Genomic DNA, 13,945 nt, shown 5'->3' on the forward strand with positions numbered 1-13,945 from the left:
GAGAAACAGATGAGCTGGTCAATATCACACTGTGGTCAGTGGGAGCTTTCTGTGCACAAATTACAAGTTATTGCTTTTCCAGAGGCTACATAATTGGATGGCAAGAGTTTCAAAATGTCAAGTGGATGTGAAAGCCTGTAGAAATGCCAGGCTTTTTCTTTCCCATCACATTCCCTTCTGGAATCAGCTATGCAGGAAACTATGACCAGCAAAACTGACTTCGTTAATAGGGCATGATTAATAATCAAGTCTACATGTGGGAATGCAGGAGTTGGGTGTGCAATCTCCTTTTGATTTGGAATATCTAGTCATTGGTGGGTATTTTGATATTTAGTAATCAACCTGTTCAGAGATGTTATTCTACACCTCTGCTGCAGATGGGACTTTAAGATGGGCCTCCTAGCTTGAAGGTAGGTACACTACTATTGCACCACACAATCCCCTCTAGTGGCCATTTGTATCTGTAGAGAAAGACATATACCTCCGCAACTAATGCGCATGACCTGAAGTTGCGGTTGGGGAGATCTCATTGAAACTAATCATAGAAGAAATTACAGTTAAACCTCTGGCTTTCCCAAAATCTCGTGACTTCAGGTGCACCGATCCTGTTTTCAGTTATACCTACAACTACAGACTTTGCAAACCGAAAGTACTTCACACTAACCTTCCCTCCGTGCACAGCCAAAGCACGCCACAAGATGGAGACGGGACAGGAAAGGAAATACAGTAAGACAGTGCACCCCAAACGTTTCCCCACTCTAACCCCATAATCAAGGCTCGAAACCTGTAGCAACTCCTCAGTGAAACTGTAAGAGTGGATTGGGGAGGGGTGGGCTGCAGGGTGGTGAGTTGGGGCTTGTTAAAGCAGGAGAAAGGTAATGGTAAAGTCACCATAATCCCAAAGGACCATAGGGCTGCTCTCTCATTAGAGACAGAAGTGACTGGTGGTGGCTTCACCTGAGGGTCACCATGATTCAGGTGTGGGGTGAGGTTGAGATGGTGGAGATCTTCAACTGTTATAACTCCATCAGAACTCTGGTAGCTATTGCCATGTTTGAGCTCCTGGCCCCCCACTTTGGGAAGCCCTACACTAGGGGCTCTTAGTCTGGAGCAGTTTGAAATTATAATACTTAACAAGACAATTTACAGGACCCAAGGACAAAGGTGGGTACAAGTAAAAAGGGAACTAAGACAATTACAAAGGGTTTACAATCGATTTTAATGAAGTTTTGCTAGATTGATTGCTAGCATGGGCGAGATTTCCTATGACAAGTGATTGAGTAGAATGAGCCAATATTCTCTGGCGTTTAGAGGATAGACAAGTGATCTCATCACAATGTAGAAAATTGTTTGGAGGTTTTGGCAGGATAGATGCTGATGGACTGTTTCCACAAGTGGAACAAAGCGTGTGTCTCAGGATAAGGGCTCATCTGAATTTCTTCAAAGTGTTGTGGCTCTTTCAAATTCTCTACCTCAGAGTGTTGTGACATTCAAGATTCAAAAGAGAGTTTTGCACAACGAGGGATTCCACTGACAAAATAGGACAGGTAAGCATAGCCGAGGTAGATTACTGAATGATCCAGAAAGCTAGGGGGCTGTATGACCCACTCCCGACCTTACTGAAGTCCTTGTGTCAGAAAGCACTTTACAAAGAATGATTGTTTCCGGAGGCTGGATATCTAGTATCAGAGGAACAAAAATTCTGCAATCGCTTGATAAACAGGATCAAGCTGTAACTGAAGCCAGTTGGTACAGGTAGCTGGACAGAGAGCAGGTATACCCAAGAATTTTCCCTGCCTCTCATTATTACTGGTACACTTGTTTCTATCTTTAAATCAACCTGTTCAAAAAGATGTTATGACAGATCTCCAGGACAGCTGGGACATAAACTGGACTTTCTGCCAGAAGTAGGAACACTACCATTGCACCACAAGTCCACTCTACCATGTAGATGTTTATAATCAACCTGATGAGGGGTGTTATGGCATCGCTCTGGAACAAGTGAGACTTCAACTTGGATCTTCCGTCCTAGAGGTAGGGACACTGCCACCACACAAGAACCACATTACTACACTGACAAGATGTGTGGGGTGCTGGCGTTGCTAATTTCAATACAATGAAGTTTCTTATCCAAATTAAACTTTATCTTCAAGCACAATGAGTACAATGACCTTGCTATGATCTGCACTTGTGGTCTGTGCTCACAAGTGCCCCCAAGTGGACGATGATGGCACTGCAGCTTAACAAATTTTGAGGTCCGTTTACCATATATTTATTCAATCTGTTCAGAGACATTATTACATACCACTAGAGCAGGCAAAACTTGAACCCAGGCCACCTGCCTCAAAGGTAGAGTCTCTACATCTGTACCACATCAGGCCCCCTTTAACCAGCTTGAAAATAGTTCTCACTAATTCTTCACCATCAGGATGTTGTCAACAAAGTCTGGACTTAAAGGAAAACTATAAAGGAGGCAGAAGATGCCAATCAGTCAGCATCTTTGTGAAGAGGAGGTCAATTAGTCCTTTGGATATGGAACAACATGACTTGAAAGAGGAGTTAGGCAAGCAAAAGAGCACGGAGGTAAACCCAAAAAGTAAGAAGTGGGATGTTTTAAAATTTGTCGACATAGTGTGGCACTGGAGGAACACAGCAGGTCAGGCAGCAAAGGAAAAGGAGAGTCGACGTTTCAGGCCTAGACCCTTCATCAGGGCTGAAGGAGGGTGTAGGCTCGAAACGTCGACTCTCCTACTCTGATGCTGCCCGACCTGCTGTGTTCCTCCAGCTCCACACTATAATCGACTCTGACTCCAACATCTGCAGTTCTTGCTATCTTTGTTTTAATTGGTCATATCATGGACAGAAACTAAATGATCAAACACATAATAAAATTATTTCACAAACTTAAGCAACCAGAAAATGTTGTGGGGATATAGGAAGAGGAAGTGGCTGTTCAGTTCCTCCTGGTCCGTTCTGATAATAAATTATGTCAAAACTGAGCTACATCTTAACTTCATCCATCTGTCTTGGCTCTGCAATCCTTAATTACAAAAATACAAAAACAAAATCTATCAAATTCTGCCTTGAAATTTTCAATGGATCCCCAGAGGAGACTGTTGAAGAATTCCATGATCCTTTGCATGAAGGCATTCTCCGGATATTACCTTAAATGGTTGGACTGTTAAAACGTAACATTCTTTCTCAAACATTAAAAGTATGAAACTAAGTTGATGCTGGCAGTATCTTGGGTTATCGTTGCTGTGGCCTAGAATTAGTTCAAAACCAATCATATGGTTACAAAAAAAAAAACAATCAATCTACAGGTATGCATCTGGTCTTTTGGGTTTCTCGTGAATAGATGATGTGGTTAGAAACTCTGCATAAAGACTTCAATCATGTAATCTTGCTCAGAATCCCTATTTACAACCTAGAATTTGCCCAGAAGCATTGAGAGAAATGTCCTGGGCAAACTTCTAGGCCAGCAATTTTCCCAGCTGAAGCAGGACTATCCAGTCCAAGAACCCAAGCAGGCAGCAGCAGTGAGAACGGATGCTGAGCCCACATCCCTTTTCTCAGCAGTAGCTGCTGCATTCCATGGCTTACAAAAGGTAAGTGAGGAATAGGGCGGCAGGTAAATGGGTAATGGCTTAGGGTAGGTCACGGGCTCTTGGTTTTGTAAAGGTTTTTGGGATGGATTAAGGTTAAGAAAAAATAAGGGAGCTGGGAAGGGAATGTCAGGTCAGAGAGTGGGATTTCAGGTGCCTGTGAAAGTCAGGGAGGGGGTCATTAGTGTCCTTCCCCTCTATGGCCAACTGCCTCTACTGGTACAGCTTGTCTAGACTGAACTGTCCCTACACCTTGGATTCCTCAAGGTGTGAATGCCAAACAAATGACACTGAGGCCCAGTTGTTTTTTTTAAAACCCATGTGCACCAGGTTAAGTAGACTCAAACTCAAATACAGCATCCTTACAGGTCACACTGGCTCAGAACCCAGGTTGATCAGGATCATAAACTGACAGCACAACTCAGACCTGTTCCTGATTAAGAGGCATAAAATTTGATGGAAATAAGTAACCCACTCATTAAAGCATTTTTGCATTTTACTGTATATTCCATTGAATGATCCAAGAAATACAAGACAATGTGAAGTAGGCAGTGAACAATAAACAGGATGATTTAAGGTATGAATCCAAGCTCCAATAATGGTTCACAATTGTATATATGAAATGAAGTATCATCTTTACGGGAATCTTTGAGATTGAAAAACAATGATAGGCAATGATTTTACTTCACAAAGGCTGTACAACACAGATCTGTTTTAAAATTGCTCAGAATTGTTAGAATAAAATGAGATCTTTTAGCAATCAAGTCTATTCTTACAATAATATCATACATAATTACAACTAGATGATAACCAAGAATCACCCAGACCCTAGATAACAGCATTAACAAAGCTTTCAGGTCATTAATAGATTGAGGCCCTAAACAAGAATTGTACTGTAAATTCTTTATAAAAGAAAGTACTTCCAGTCTGTGAACAGCTAGTAAAATTAGAATTCCCCTCATTCACAAGGCAACAGGTTGTCTGTTACTGCCACCATTTCCAATAGATTTTATTTGTAGTAATAAAATAGGGCTAATTAGAATACTGAGCAATGCCTGGATTATATGACATTCATAGTATTGCTCTTGGCAGGGATGACAGTGCTTCACTGGAGCAAAGCAAGGGCAAGTAGGGAATGGGAGTAGCTCATTCCTCTTTGCTGACATTTTCAGTGGCTGCCTGGCCATTGGAAGGAGAGCTACACAGCTTTCCCTCGGCTGTCAACTTTCTCAGGTAGTCATGTGGTCCTTTGCCTTCGAAGGAGGATGGACACTTGTAGGAGCCTCCAATTCTGTCCCAGAGCGTAAAATATTGTCCATAATTGTAGTCAAAGTACAGGTGGTGGTCAGTGTGATGGGCTGCACCGTTGATGACCTCCTCAAGGATCTTAGGCACGCTGTAATTCCCATCATGAATGGACACTGTCCAGATGTTGACAAAGATGTAAAGACCCAGGTAGACCAGCTTGTGCAGCGGGAACAGGAATGGATAGATATGATATGGGATACTCTGCAGGAAGCCATCAATAGGATGAAAAGCATGACTTGCGAATGGGGTTGCAATCTTCCAGGTATGGTGGGGCTTGTGTAAGCGCTGCAGACAAGAGAGGAATTACATATAATCAGCATATTAGTGATCGCTTGAAACTAAAAATAAAGGCACACAGTTCTAAAAAACAAAACCAAAAGATTTTAAATATCAACCACATTATGACAACACCAAGAAACATGGGACTTGAACATGGATCTTCTGGCCCAGAGGCATGGACATTTCACTGATGCCACAAGATTTCTTCAGGAAGCAATTCTAAATTTACTCAAGATGCTCTTCAATCATGATTGGCCCTCATGATGTCAGATGTCCATCAGCATCCAAAACCAGGGCTAGATGCAATGATAAGAAACATCAGCATTTTAAAATAAATTTATTAAGTGGAAATAAGGTTAGTCGTAGATTTCTGATGCACTCCTTTCAGGTAATGCAATCAATATTAACTTTCAAAGGGGAAACTGAATAATATTTGAGGAGAAATTTACAGGGTACAAGGAAAGACCGGAGTGGGTCTAATGAAGAGCTGCCTCAGTGGGGTGCAAGGTCTCCTTCTAACTATCCGATATCGTTATCAATGCTAGCATGTCTGATTAGCCCCCTTTCATTGAAACATGTATCAAATCGTGACAAATAAAATCTAAACCCCATTTTCAAATCTCTGAATAATCTGCGTATGAAAGCCGTACTTCCTTGTAACTCTAACACTTACCTTATAGAGGAGCCTGTGGTGAAGAAACCGATGGATCCAGTAGATACACATGTCCGTGAAGAACAGAAAGGAGACCATACTGAAGATTACTCCAAACCAACCTGATTAAACAGGAAGACAAAATTATAGGGTGGTAGTTTCCTCTGTATACAATCACAGACATTAGCCACCTATTCCAGTTCATCATACACACATGGCTCTAAGCATCACAGTCACAAGCCATAACCTTGAGGATTTTGGGGGAAAAGTGCAAGGGTGGGGGGGTGTTGTGGAACTCCCACCACGTGGCACAAACAAGGCAAAACAGGAGTTAATACCTAAGGAGTACACTTACTGCTCTTTCCCTGCCCTGCAGTTATTTGAAAAGTGGCTTTTTCCTTAGCCCACTTTACTCAGACAGAATTTCCATAAATAATAGCTACATTTATATGGCACCTTTAAAATAGTGAAACATCCCAAGGTCCTTCACATGCAGGTTATCGTACAAACTTTATATTATGCGACACAAGGATAAAGGACAGGTGATCAAAGGTTTGGGGGACGACGTAGGTTTGAAGTGTCATTAACAAAGGGACGGAAGGACGGCAGGACGGCTGAAAATGTTTGGAGGGGGAATGCTTCATCCTAGGCAACCAATTGAAACTAGAACTTAGGAACCTACAAAAGTGGAACCAATGGCAGGAACAGGGAATGGGATTACAACTTGTTCCATACAACCGAGATATTTCCAAAGCAACAAGTTCATCAGATTCTCAAATCAGCCATGGACTACAAAGACAGAGCAGATGTGAGGGGTTAAAATGACTTACTCTTGCTCCTCCATGTCACCTGGTCTCAGGTTTCAAGAACAATGCAAAGTTCAGCTCGCTGCCCAGTGTGAGGGAATCAAGTAAAATTTTGGCCAAAATCCACTTCCCCATGTGGAATTCCCATTTCCCTGTTTTGTTAACAACATTTACCATAATGGGAATCCTCGATATTGTCGTACAATTTGCTGTAGCCTCTGACCTCTGCAAAGAATAACGCCACTGTTGGAATGCTCATCCATGGCATTGACTTCAAAGCATATTTTATCTCCCGCTGCACTTGATTCTATAAAAAGGGGAGGGGGTGGAAAAGAAAGACTGGCTTTAAAAATATCCACAACATCTATCTGAATTACCTTTCCAACAAAGAACCACAGCGCAGAAATTTTTTCTTTATTCATTCACGGGATGAGGGCATCGTTGGCCAGGCGGCATTTATTGTCCATCCCTAACTGCCCAGAGGGCAGTAAGGATGGCAGTTTCCTTCCCTAAAGGACACTAGTGAACCAGGTGGGTTTTTCCGACAATCGACAATGGATTCATGGTCATCATTAAAATCTTAATTGCAGATATTTATTGAATTCAAATTCCACCATCTGCCATGGCAGGATTCGAACCTGGGTCCCCCGAAGTTATGTGAGTCTCTGGATTAAGAGTCCAGCAATAATAAGGTCATTTGGTGCAGTATACCCGAGCCAGTTTCTCTCTACAGGTTATAGCTACTGGGCTGTCAAAACCACACCTCAGTCATTGAGACTTCTCATTCTAAGACAGCAGCCAGAGGCAAGTTGTTCTGCAGAGGTAGGGCAGAGAAATAAAGAATAGAAAGTTAAATAATAAGTAATTATGAAACATGAACATAAAATAGTGACTTATAAGCAAAAAAAATTAGCATTCCAAAATTTAAAATAAAATCCCATTTGCTGATCTGAGCAAGTGTTGTCAAAACAATTTTAAAAACACCCAAGGATTCTATTTTTCCATCAAGCACTGACTCAGGAACTCACACCATTTCCTCCACATGAATTATAGAAATACATGATGCAGAGTATAATATGGTGGTTGCATATACAACACAACAGATATTCCATCTGATGAGTCAACGCAATAGGACGTTTCACAAGAATGTCAAGAAGCCTTTAATTCCATTGCTTTTAAAATGGCCTTGCTAGGGCCAGAATATGTACTTAAACAGGAAAGATTTGCAGGATTGTCAGCATTAAAAAAAGGTAGTGTGGTGGTGGAGACTAATTGTTTGTTTATAGGGTTTTTAAAAGAGCTAACCAATTAAATGAACTGAGAGATGCAGAGACGTCAGGAATATAGCACGTACCGGCAAATACTGCGGATGTTTCTTCAGTGTGTGATCAAAAATGAAATAATAGCTAAACGTTCCGAAGAGGAGGTAGATAGCAGCAGCTCCCAAATTTGTTACAATTAGGAGGCTGATTATCTGGCGTACAGCTTCACCCTCTGGCCAGGAACTGGGGTACACATATGGTGTGAAGAAGTAGTAGTCTGTGTAATGCAGTACGATATCCATGGCATAACCTGTAAACCAAAAGAGATGTTAGTGATTCATCATGTATGAAAACTTAATTCCCAGTGAACACTCAGCACTCTTTCCAGGTCTTCATTCACAGGTGACCCTGACTGGACTGACCTATACTGCGAGATGCTTAACGTAAAAACATTCAAAGAGATTACTTTGTCTGGTATTGTTTAACAGCAATGCTTAGGTTATTTCCTTTTACAATAATATTAAATAAGTGGAAGAGAATTTCAAAGCAGTCTGTTTAGTGATTAAGCACAAGAATTTAGACTGTCATTTCAAAGTGAGAGGAGCTACATAAACAGTTATTACCAAAGTGCAAAAGCTCTTAGGGTGTCCTGAAATCACCAAAGACACTTTATAAATGCAAGTCTTTCCTTGAAAAAGTTAAGCACAGCATTTCCATTACCAGATCAGTGATGGGACTGCCATATTTAGTGCAAAATAGTCTCCAATGAAAAAGCATGTCACTTCTCTTTTACATTTGCCTTTATCCAAGGTTACCATTAACACCAAACCTGTTGCTCACCGTTTGGATTTTGATCATCCACTGCAAATATTCCAAAGGGCCTCCAATAACACCACCTTACATTTCTATAGCAACTTCCATGTTGGAAAACATCAAGATGCTTTGTGGCAGCCATTATCAAATTTTATGGGACTTTATAAAAGGAGAACAGAGAGGTGGAAAGATTTCGGGATCTTAAGTTCAAGGTGGCTGAATAAGGGCAAGGTCAAAAATCTGAAGAATTTAGGAACAGATTTAAAGGAGGCTGAGGCCTCAAGGATCGGAAACAAAAGAAGATTTTAAAAATAGAGATAACAAGGGTCTTTGGTCAGAAGAAGGGTCTAGGCCCGAAACGTCAGCTTTCCTGCTCCTCTGATGCTGCTTGGCCTGCTGTGGTCATCCAGCTCTACACCTTGTTATCTCAGATTCTCCAGCATTTGCAGTTCCTGCTATCTCCGAAAAGATTTTAAATTACATGCCTTGCTAAACCTGGAACCAAACATACATCAAATGAGCATTAGGGTTGGTAAGTGATTGCACAAGACGTTAATTCAGACACGGGCAGAGTTTTGGGTAAGCTTAAGGTCATGAAGGATGGAATGTGGGAAGTCAGCCACGACAGAGTTCAAATCATTGAGGTTGGTAATTTACAATATTAGAAACTCTGAAGTACAAAAAATACGCTCAGAAATTACTGCAAGACATTTGTCTACAAAATATTTAGTCTCTTCTATTAAACGCTACAAAAGAATGTCAGTGAACAGGCAAGACCCTAAAACAGAACACTGGACTCAGCCTGATAAGTTGCTTAATTCCAAATAAAATTATTTTGCATTTAAACATATGGAATGATGATACCCACACTGCAAGGTTATCCAAACAATATAAACTCAATTCAAAACAACCCTAACATATCGTTTCTTTCCAAAATTATCTTGAAAAAGTGTGAAAATCCAGAACATGCTACATCTTTGTGGGAGCTTATATAAAGCTGACAACTGCAAAACCACAATTAATCTGACATGCTGGATTTCACTGACATAAACCACTTCACTGTTAACAATCAGGATTGTAACCAGAAGCCACAGATGAAAAAAGCCCTTTGGGTTGGTGTCAAATTTTAGGCTGATGCTTTCTTTCAGCAGTTTCTTTCATTGTACATTTTGGATGAGACATTAAACAGAGGCTCACATCTGCCTGCTCTAGATGCAGGAGATCGGGTGGCACTATTTCAAAGAAAAGCAGGACAGAGCTTTTCCCAGCTGGCCAGTATTCATCACCTAATTAGCCTCACAATAAAACAAACCACACGCGCATTGGTTTCAATGTTTCCTAAATTATAACAATGACTCCACTTCAGCAAAGTCCTCTGTTGGCTATAAAGCACTTTGGAGTTTGTCCAAGGGTCATGCATAGTACTGGGCAAATGCAAGACATCACATTTCTATTTGGACTCTGACCAAATTGATCAATTAGAGATCAAATTAAAGCAAACTACTATGGACACTGAAAAACTGAAATAAAAACAGTTCAGGCAAAATCTCTGGTCTGGCATAGTTTGAGGAGAGAGAACCAAAGTTAACATGAATTTATTGCTACAACCCACTTAGAAAAGTGCACCATTTCTTGAACCCCACTACTGCCAGATTTGTGGCAAAAGTTAATGATTTAATCAAAGTATTTAAAGCCCAGATTTACCAGTCTGATGGAATCAGGCAACCAGAAAACTGACCAGAATCTTGTATTACAAGTAATTAAATTCTAACCATAAGTAAACAGTTATGAACCACCAACATATAACTGTACAAATGAAACTAACTCATGTTTTAAATACACAAAGACAAAATTCATGTTTTAGGAGAGAAGGCAAAAAAAAATGCTAGGGAAACACAGTCCATTAGGACCAGTCCTCAGTAGGAAAGCAGTTCTTTTTTTATTACCAAAACCTTCCGTTCTCCAAATATTCTTCATTTCAGATTCTCAGTTCTTTTTCAAAAGATCCAGGGGATTTACTCATCAACTGTTCAGTTTCACAGTCACTGGTCAGAGTCAACAGCTTATTATTTTGCTGCAGAGAGATAGAGACAGACCCTGCTTCTTCTAGTCTGCAAAACCTTTTACCACTACAGAAATTTGATCAATCTGTTCAAAGATGTCATTACACACCTCTAAAAGCAGGTGGGACTTGAATTCAGGTATCCCCATTCAGAGGTACGGTCACTATCACTGCGCCATTCACACACGCACATTTACAAACTGCTCAGCTGTCTCAGAATTAGGTTGTGGATATCAGGCTGATGACCATTGGCATTCACAACTGATCACAAGTGCACTAACCAATCAGTGCCCTGTTGCTCGCAGATCTCACTCTGTACATACTCTGGTGTTTTATCACATCTCCCTAACTGCTTGCAAAGCAATACTGTAAACATACCGAGTACCAGCAACTTGTTTTCAAAAGTATGGCAATTCTTTCCATAGTCCTTGGTTTAAAAATAGTTCTTTTTCATTTTAGACCAAAGTCAAAAATACAGAAAAATAAGTTGTAGTTTTTATGCTAACATGACTCTTCAGTTCTGAAGAAGGATCATATTGGACTCAATATTAATTTTTTCTCTCTTTACAGGTGCTATCAAACCTGCTACATTTTTGTCAGCATTTTCTGTTTTGTAAATTACACAGCTTCTTTGACAAATAAGGGAAAGCACAGAGCTGGCAGTGAAACTGTGTATTGAAATTCACAAGACAAACTGTCTACAGTCAACAGCTGTACTATACAATCAGACTGGTAACTGGGGTACAGCCTATTAATTGAAGTGTTAATATGTTATTATGCAGTTTACACCAGCTACAAACATTGAAAAATAAAAGCCTGCATCTGACAATAACAAAGAAGTTATGTAAGAAAAGAAAGAAAGCTTAACTTTGTTCTCTTAGGTTCACTGGTGCATGGAACCAGCATTCATCACTTTTAGAGGTATAGACATATTTTCTTTCAAGTGCTGCTCAGAAAAAGTGAATATTATTTATTAGGTTTAATAAGCAGGAGCAGAAATAAGCCATTCAGCTCAGAGCATACTCCATCAGGCACAGATCATGGCTGATGAGGATTATCCTCAACTCTTCAGTGTCATCCCAGTGGACCTTCTCTGGACTGCCTCTAATGCCAGGATATCTTTTCTCACATAAAGGGTTAAAAACCATTCACAGTATTCCAATTGTGATCTTTGTATAGTTTTAGCAAAACCGCTCTACTTTTAAATTCCATTCTCTTTGAATAAAAAGGCCAATATTCCATTTGTCTTTCCAATACCCATCAAACTTGGATACTAGCTTTTTGTGATTCATGCACAAGGTCTCACAAATCCTCAGCTCTATAGCTTTCTACAGCCTAATAATATTCAGCTCCTCTATTTTCTCTGCCAAAGCAGATCACCTCACATTTCTCACATACATATTCCGTCTATCAAGTTTTGCCCAGTCGCTTAACCTGCCTATATCCCTCCCCAGGCAGTGTCATATTTGCCTTTTGACCTATTTTTGTATCACCTGCAAACTTGGTAACAGTGGATTCACTTTCTTCATCCAAGTCATTAATATATTGTAAATAATCATGGCCCCAACATGGATCTTTATAGCACTCCATGAATTACCGGTGCCCACCAGAAAATACCCCCTTATCCCAATTCTGTTTTTTTATTAGTTAAGCAACTGTCGATTTATGTTAACTTACTACCTCCAACACCATGGGCTCTTACCTTATAAAACATAAGAATGTGTGGTACCCTGCAGTCAACACTATCTCAGAATTAGGTTGTGGTTATCAGGCTGATGACCTGCTGACACCACTGCAGTCAATCTGCTAAGTTGTTTTTTTGTTTGGGCTAACTAACCCCCACTTTCATTTATATAGTAGCTCAAGCCGGCCTCTTCTCTCTCCCCACACCACCACTGTTAGAGGTGTGCATCAAGTTGCCTTTTGAAGGCTGCACAACCAGATTGGATCGTGGATTAACAAAACCTCTTGCACTCAACCCTGAAGTACAAGGGTTATTTTTTTAAAAAAGGGTCTGATCCAGGAGGCAGCCCCTCTGGCAGTGCTGCACACCCCCTCAGTACTGCAGTGGGTGTAACCTCTGACCCCGGGGTGGATGGTTTCTCAGGGCCACCTTTCGCAAGCAGGAGGCTGCCAAACCATGATCTAATTAAGCCCCAGGCAACTGCCCCTGTAACTCCCTACCGTCATCCTACCCGTTCACTTCCCCTAACACCACTAGTCCTCCTCCCTACCTCCCTGTCAGTTCCCCACTCCCCACTGGGCCTGCTCAGTTACCCCTCTTCTTCTTCTCCCGCCCCTTACCCCCGGGGCCAGGTACCCTCCTCCCCTCCCCTTATCCCCAGGGCTAGTTACCCCCTCTCTCCTTACCCCAGATTGGTTGCCTCGCTCCTACCGGCTGACCGAGCCTCCGAGGGGAATCTCAAAGCATCACTCACCGCGAGGCCGCTTCTTCGCACAGCACCCGACACTCTCCGGTTGCTAAGGGAACGCCCAGGCCCCGCCCCGCGGCTGGTGAGTGACGGCAGGGTTTGACCAACCAGAGCTCGCGTCTCCCCCACACTCTGCACATCTATTGGACAATTTGGCCATCCGTAACGCCTGATGGCGCCGTTTAGCCAATGACGTGAGGGGACAGCCAGGTCGGGGCTTGCGTTCTAACCAATCATGTGGTGATAGGTGGGGTTTACGGCGCCCGCGACAAATCACCTCCTCGGCTCCGATTGGCTGTGGAGTGGCCTGATAGATCGTCATTAATAGAACCATCAGCTGTTCTCTCTAAAAGGGGCAGATCCCTGGGATTTAAAGGGGCAAAAGCCTTGGGAATTAAAGGAGCAGTTACTCTGGGATTTAAAGGGAAAACAATACTGGTATTTAATAGGGCACCAATACTGACAGCTATTGAGCATGTGCATAGGGTGTTATGTCAGATTATTGTCACAAGAGGATAGAATCAGGACCTGATCTCAGTCTGACTCTCTCTGACCTTCCGTAATGTGTTGTGTTTAATGTTGATATTTAGTTACTATACAATCTAATCACACTTTCCAGCTCTTGATCCACAATACTTCATAAGCGTAATCCAACCACTTCTTAAATATTCCAAGTGAATCTGCCTCTACTGCTCTTTCAGACTGCAAGTTTGAAATCTGAGATAA

The 13,945-nt window shown here is 41.5% G+C and overlaps 1 protein-coding gene across 3 annotated transcripts; it reads right to left on the reverse strand.

The window, feature by feature from the left end:
- Window positions 1-4,083: 4,083 nt before the first annotated feature.
- sc5d (sterol-C5-desaturase) lies at window positions 4,084-13,338 on the reverse strand. 3 transcript variants are annotated; one of them, XM_048615677.1, is made up of 5 exons: window positions 13,226-13,338; window positions 8,005-8,222; window positions 6,825-6,957; window positions 5,866-5,966; window positions 4,084-5,198 (listed from the first exon to the last, which is right to left on the reverse strand). In XM_048615677.1, exons 2-5 carry the CDS (start codon window positions 8,212-8,214, stop codon window positions 4,752-4,754), a joined length of 891 nt encoding a protein of 296 aa, XP_048471634.1. In that variant the 5' UTR covers window positions 8,215-8,222; window positions 13,226-13,338; the 3' UTR covers window positions 4,084-4,751. The 3 variants fall into 3 exon arrangements, with proteins under 3 accessions (XP_048471634.1, XP_020392665.2, XP_048471635.1); XM_020537076.2 differs by having other exon boundaries at window positions 13,158-13,287; XM_048615678.1 differs by lacking the exon at window positions 13,226-13,338 and adding an exon at window positions 10,898-10,988.
- Between the last annotated feature and the right edge of the window lie 607 nt (window positions 13,339-13,945).

This window comes from Rhincodon typus, chromosome 32 (genome assembly GCF_021869965.1).
Source record: "Rhincodon typus isolate 14 chromosome 32, sRhiTyp1.1, whole genome shotgun sequence".
NCBI classification, from domain to species: Eukaryota; Metazoa; Chordata; class Chondrichthyes; order Orectolobiformes; family Rhincodontidae; genus Rhincodon; species Rhincodon typus.

Excerpts from the sequence above, each read along its gene's own strand:
- sc5d (XM_048615677.1), bottom strand. The coding sequence starts at position 8,214 with ATGGATATCGTACTGCATTACACAGACTACTACTTCTTCACACCATAT. Across the intron at positions 6,958-8,004 it reads AACATCCGCAGTATTTGCCG|AATCAAGTGCAGCGGGAGAT; the intron begins GTACGTGCTATA and ends CCCTTTTTATAG. Across the intron at positions 5,199-5,865 it reads ACCACAGGCTCCTCTATAAG|CGCTTACACAAGCCCCACCA; the intron begins GTAAGTGTTAGA and ends TCTTGTCTGCAG.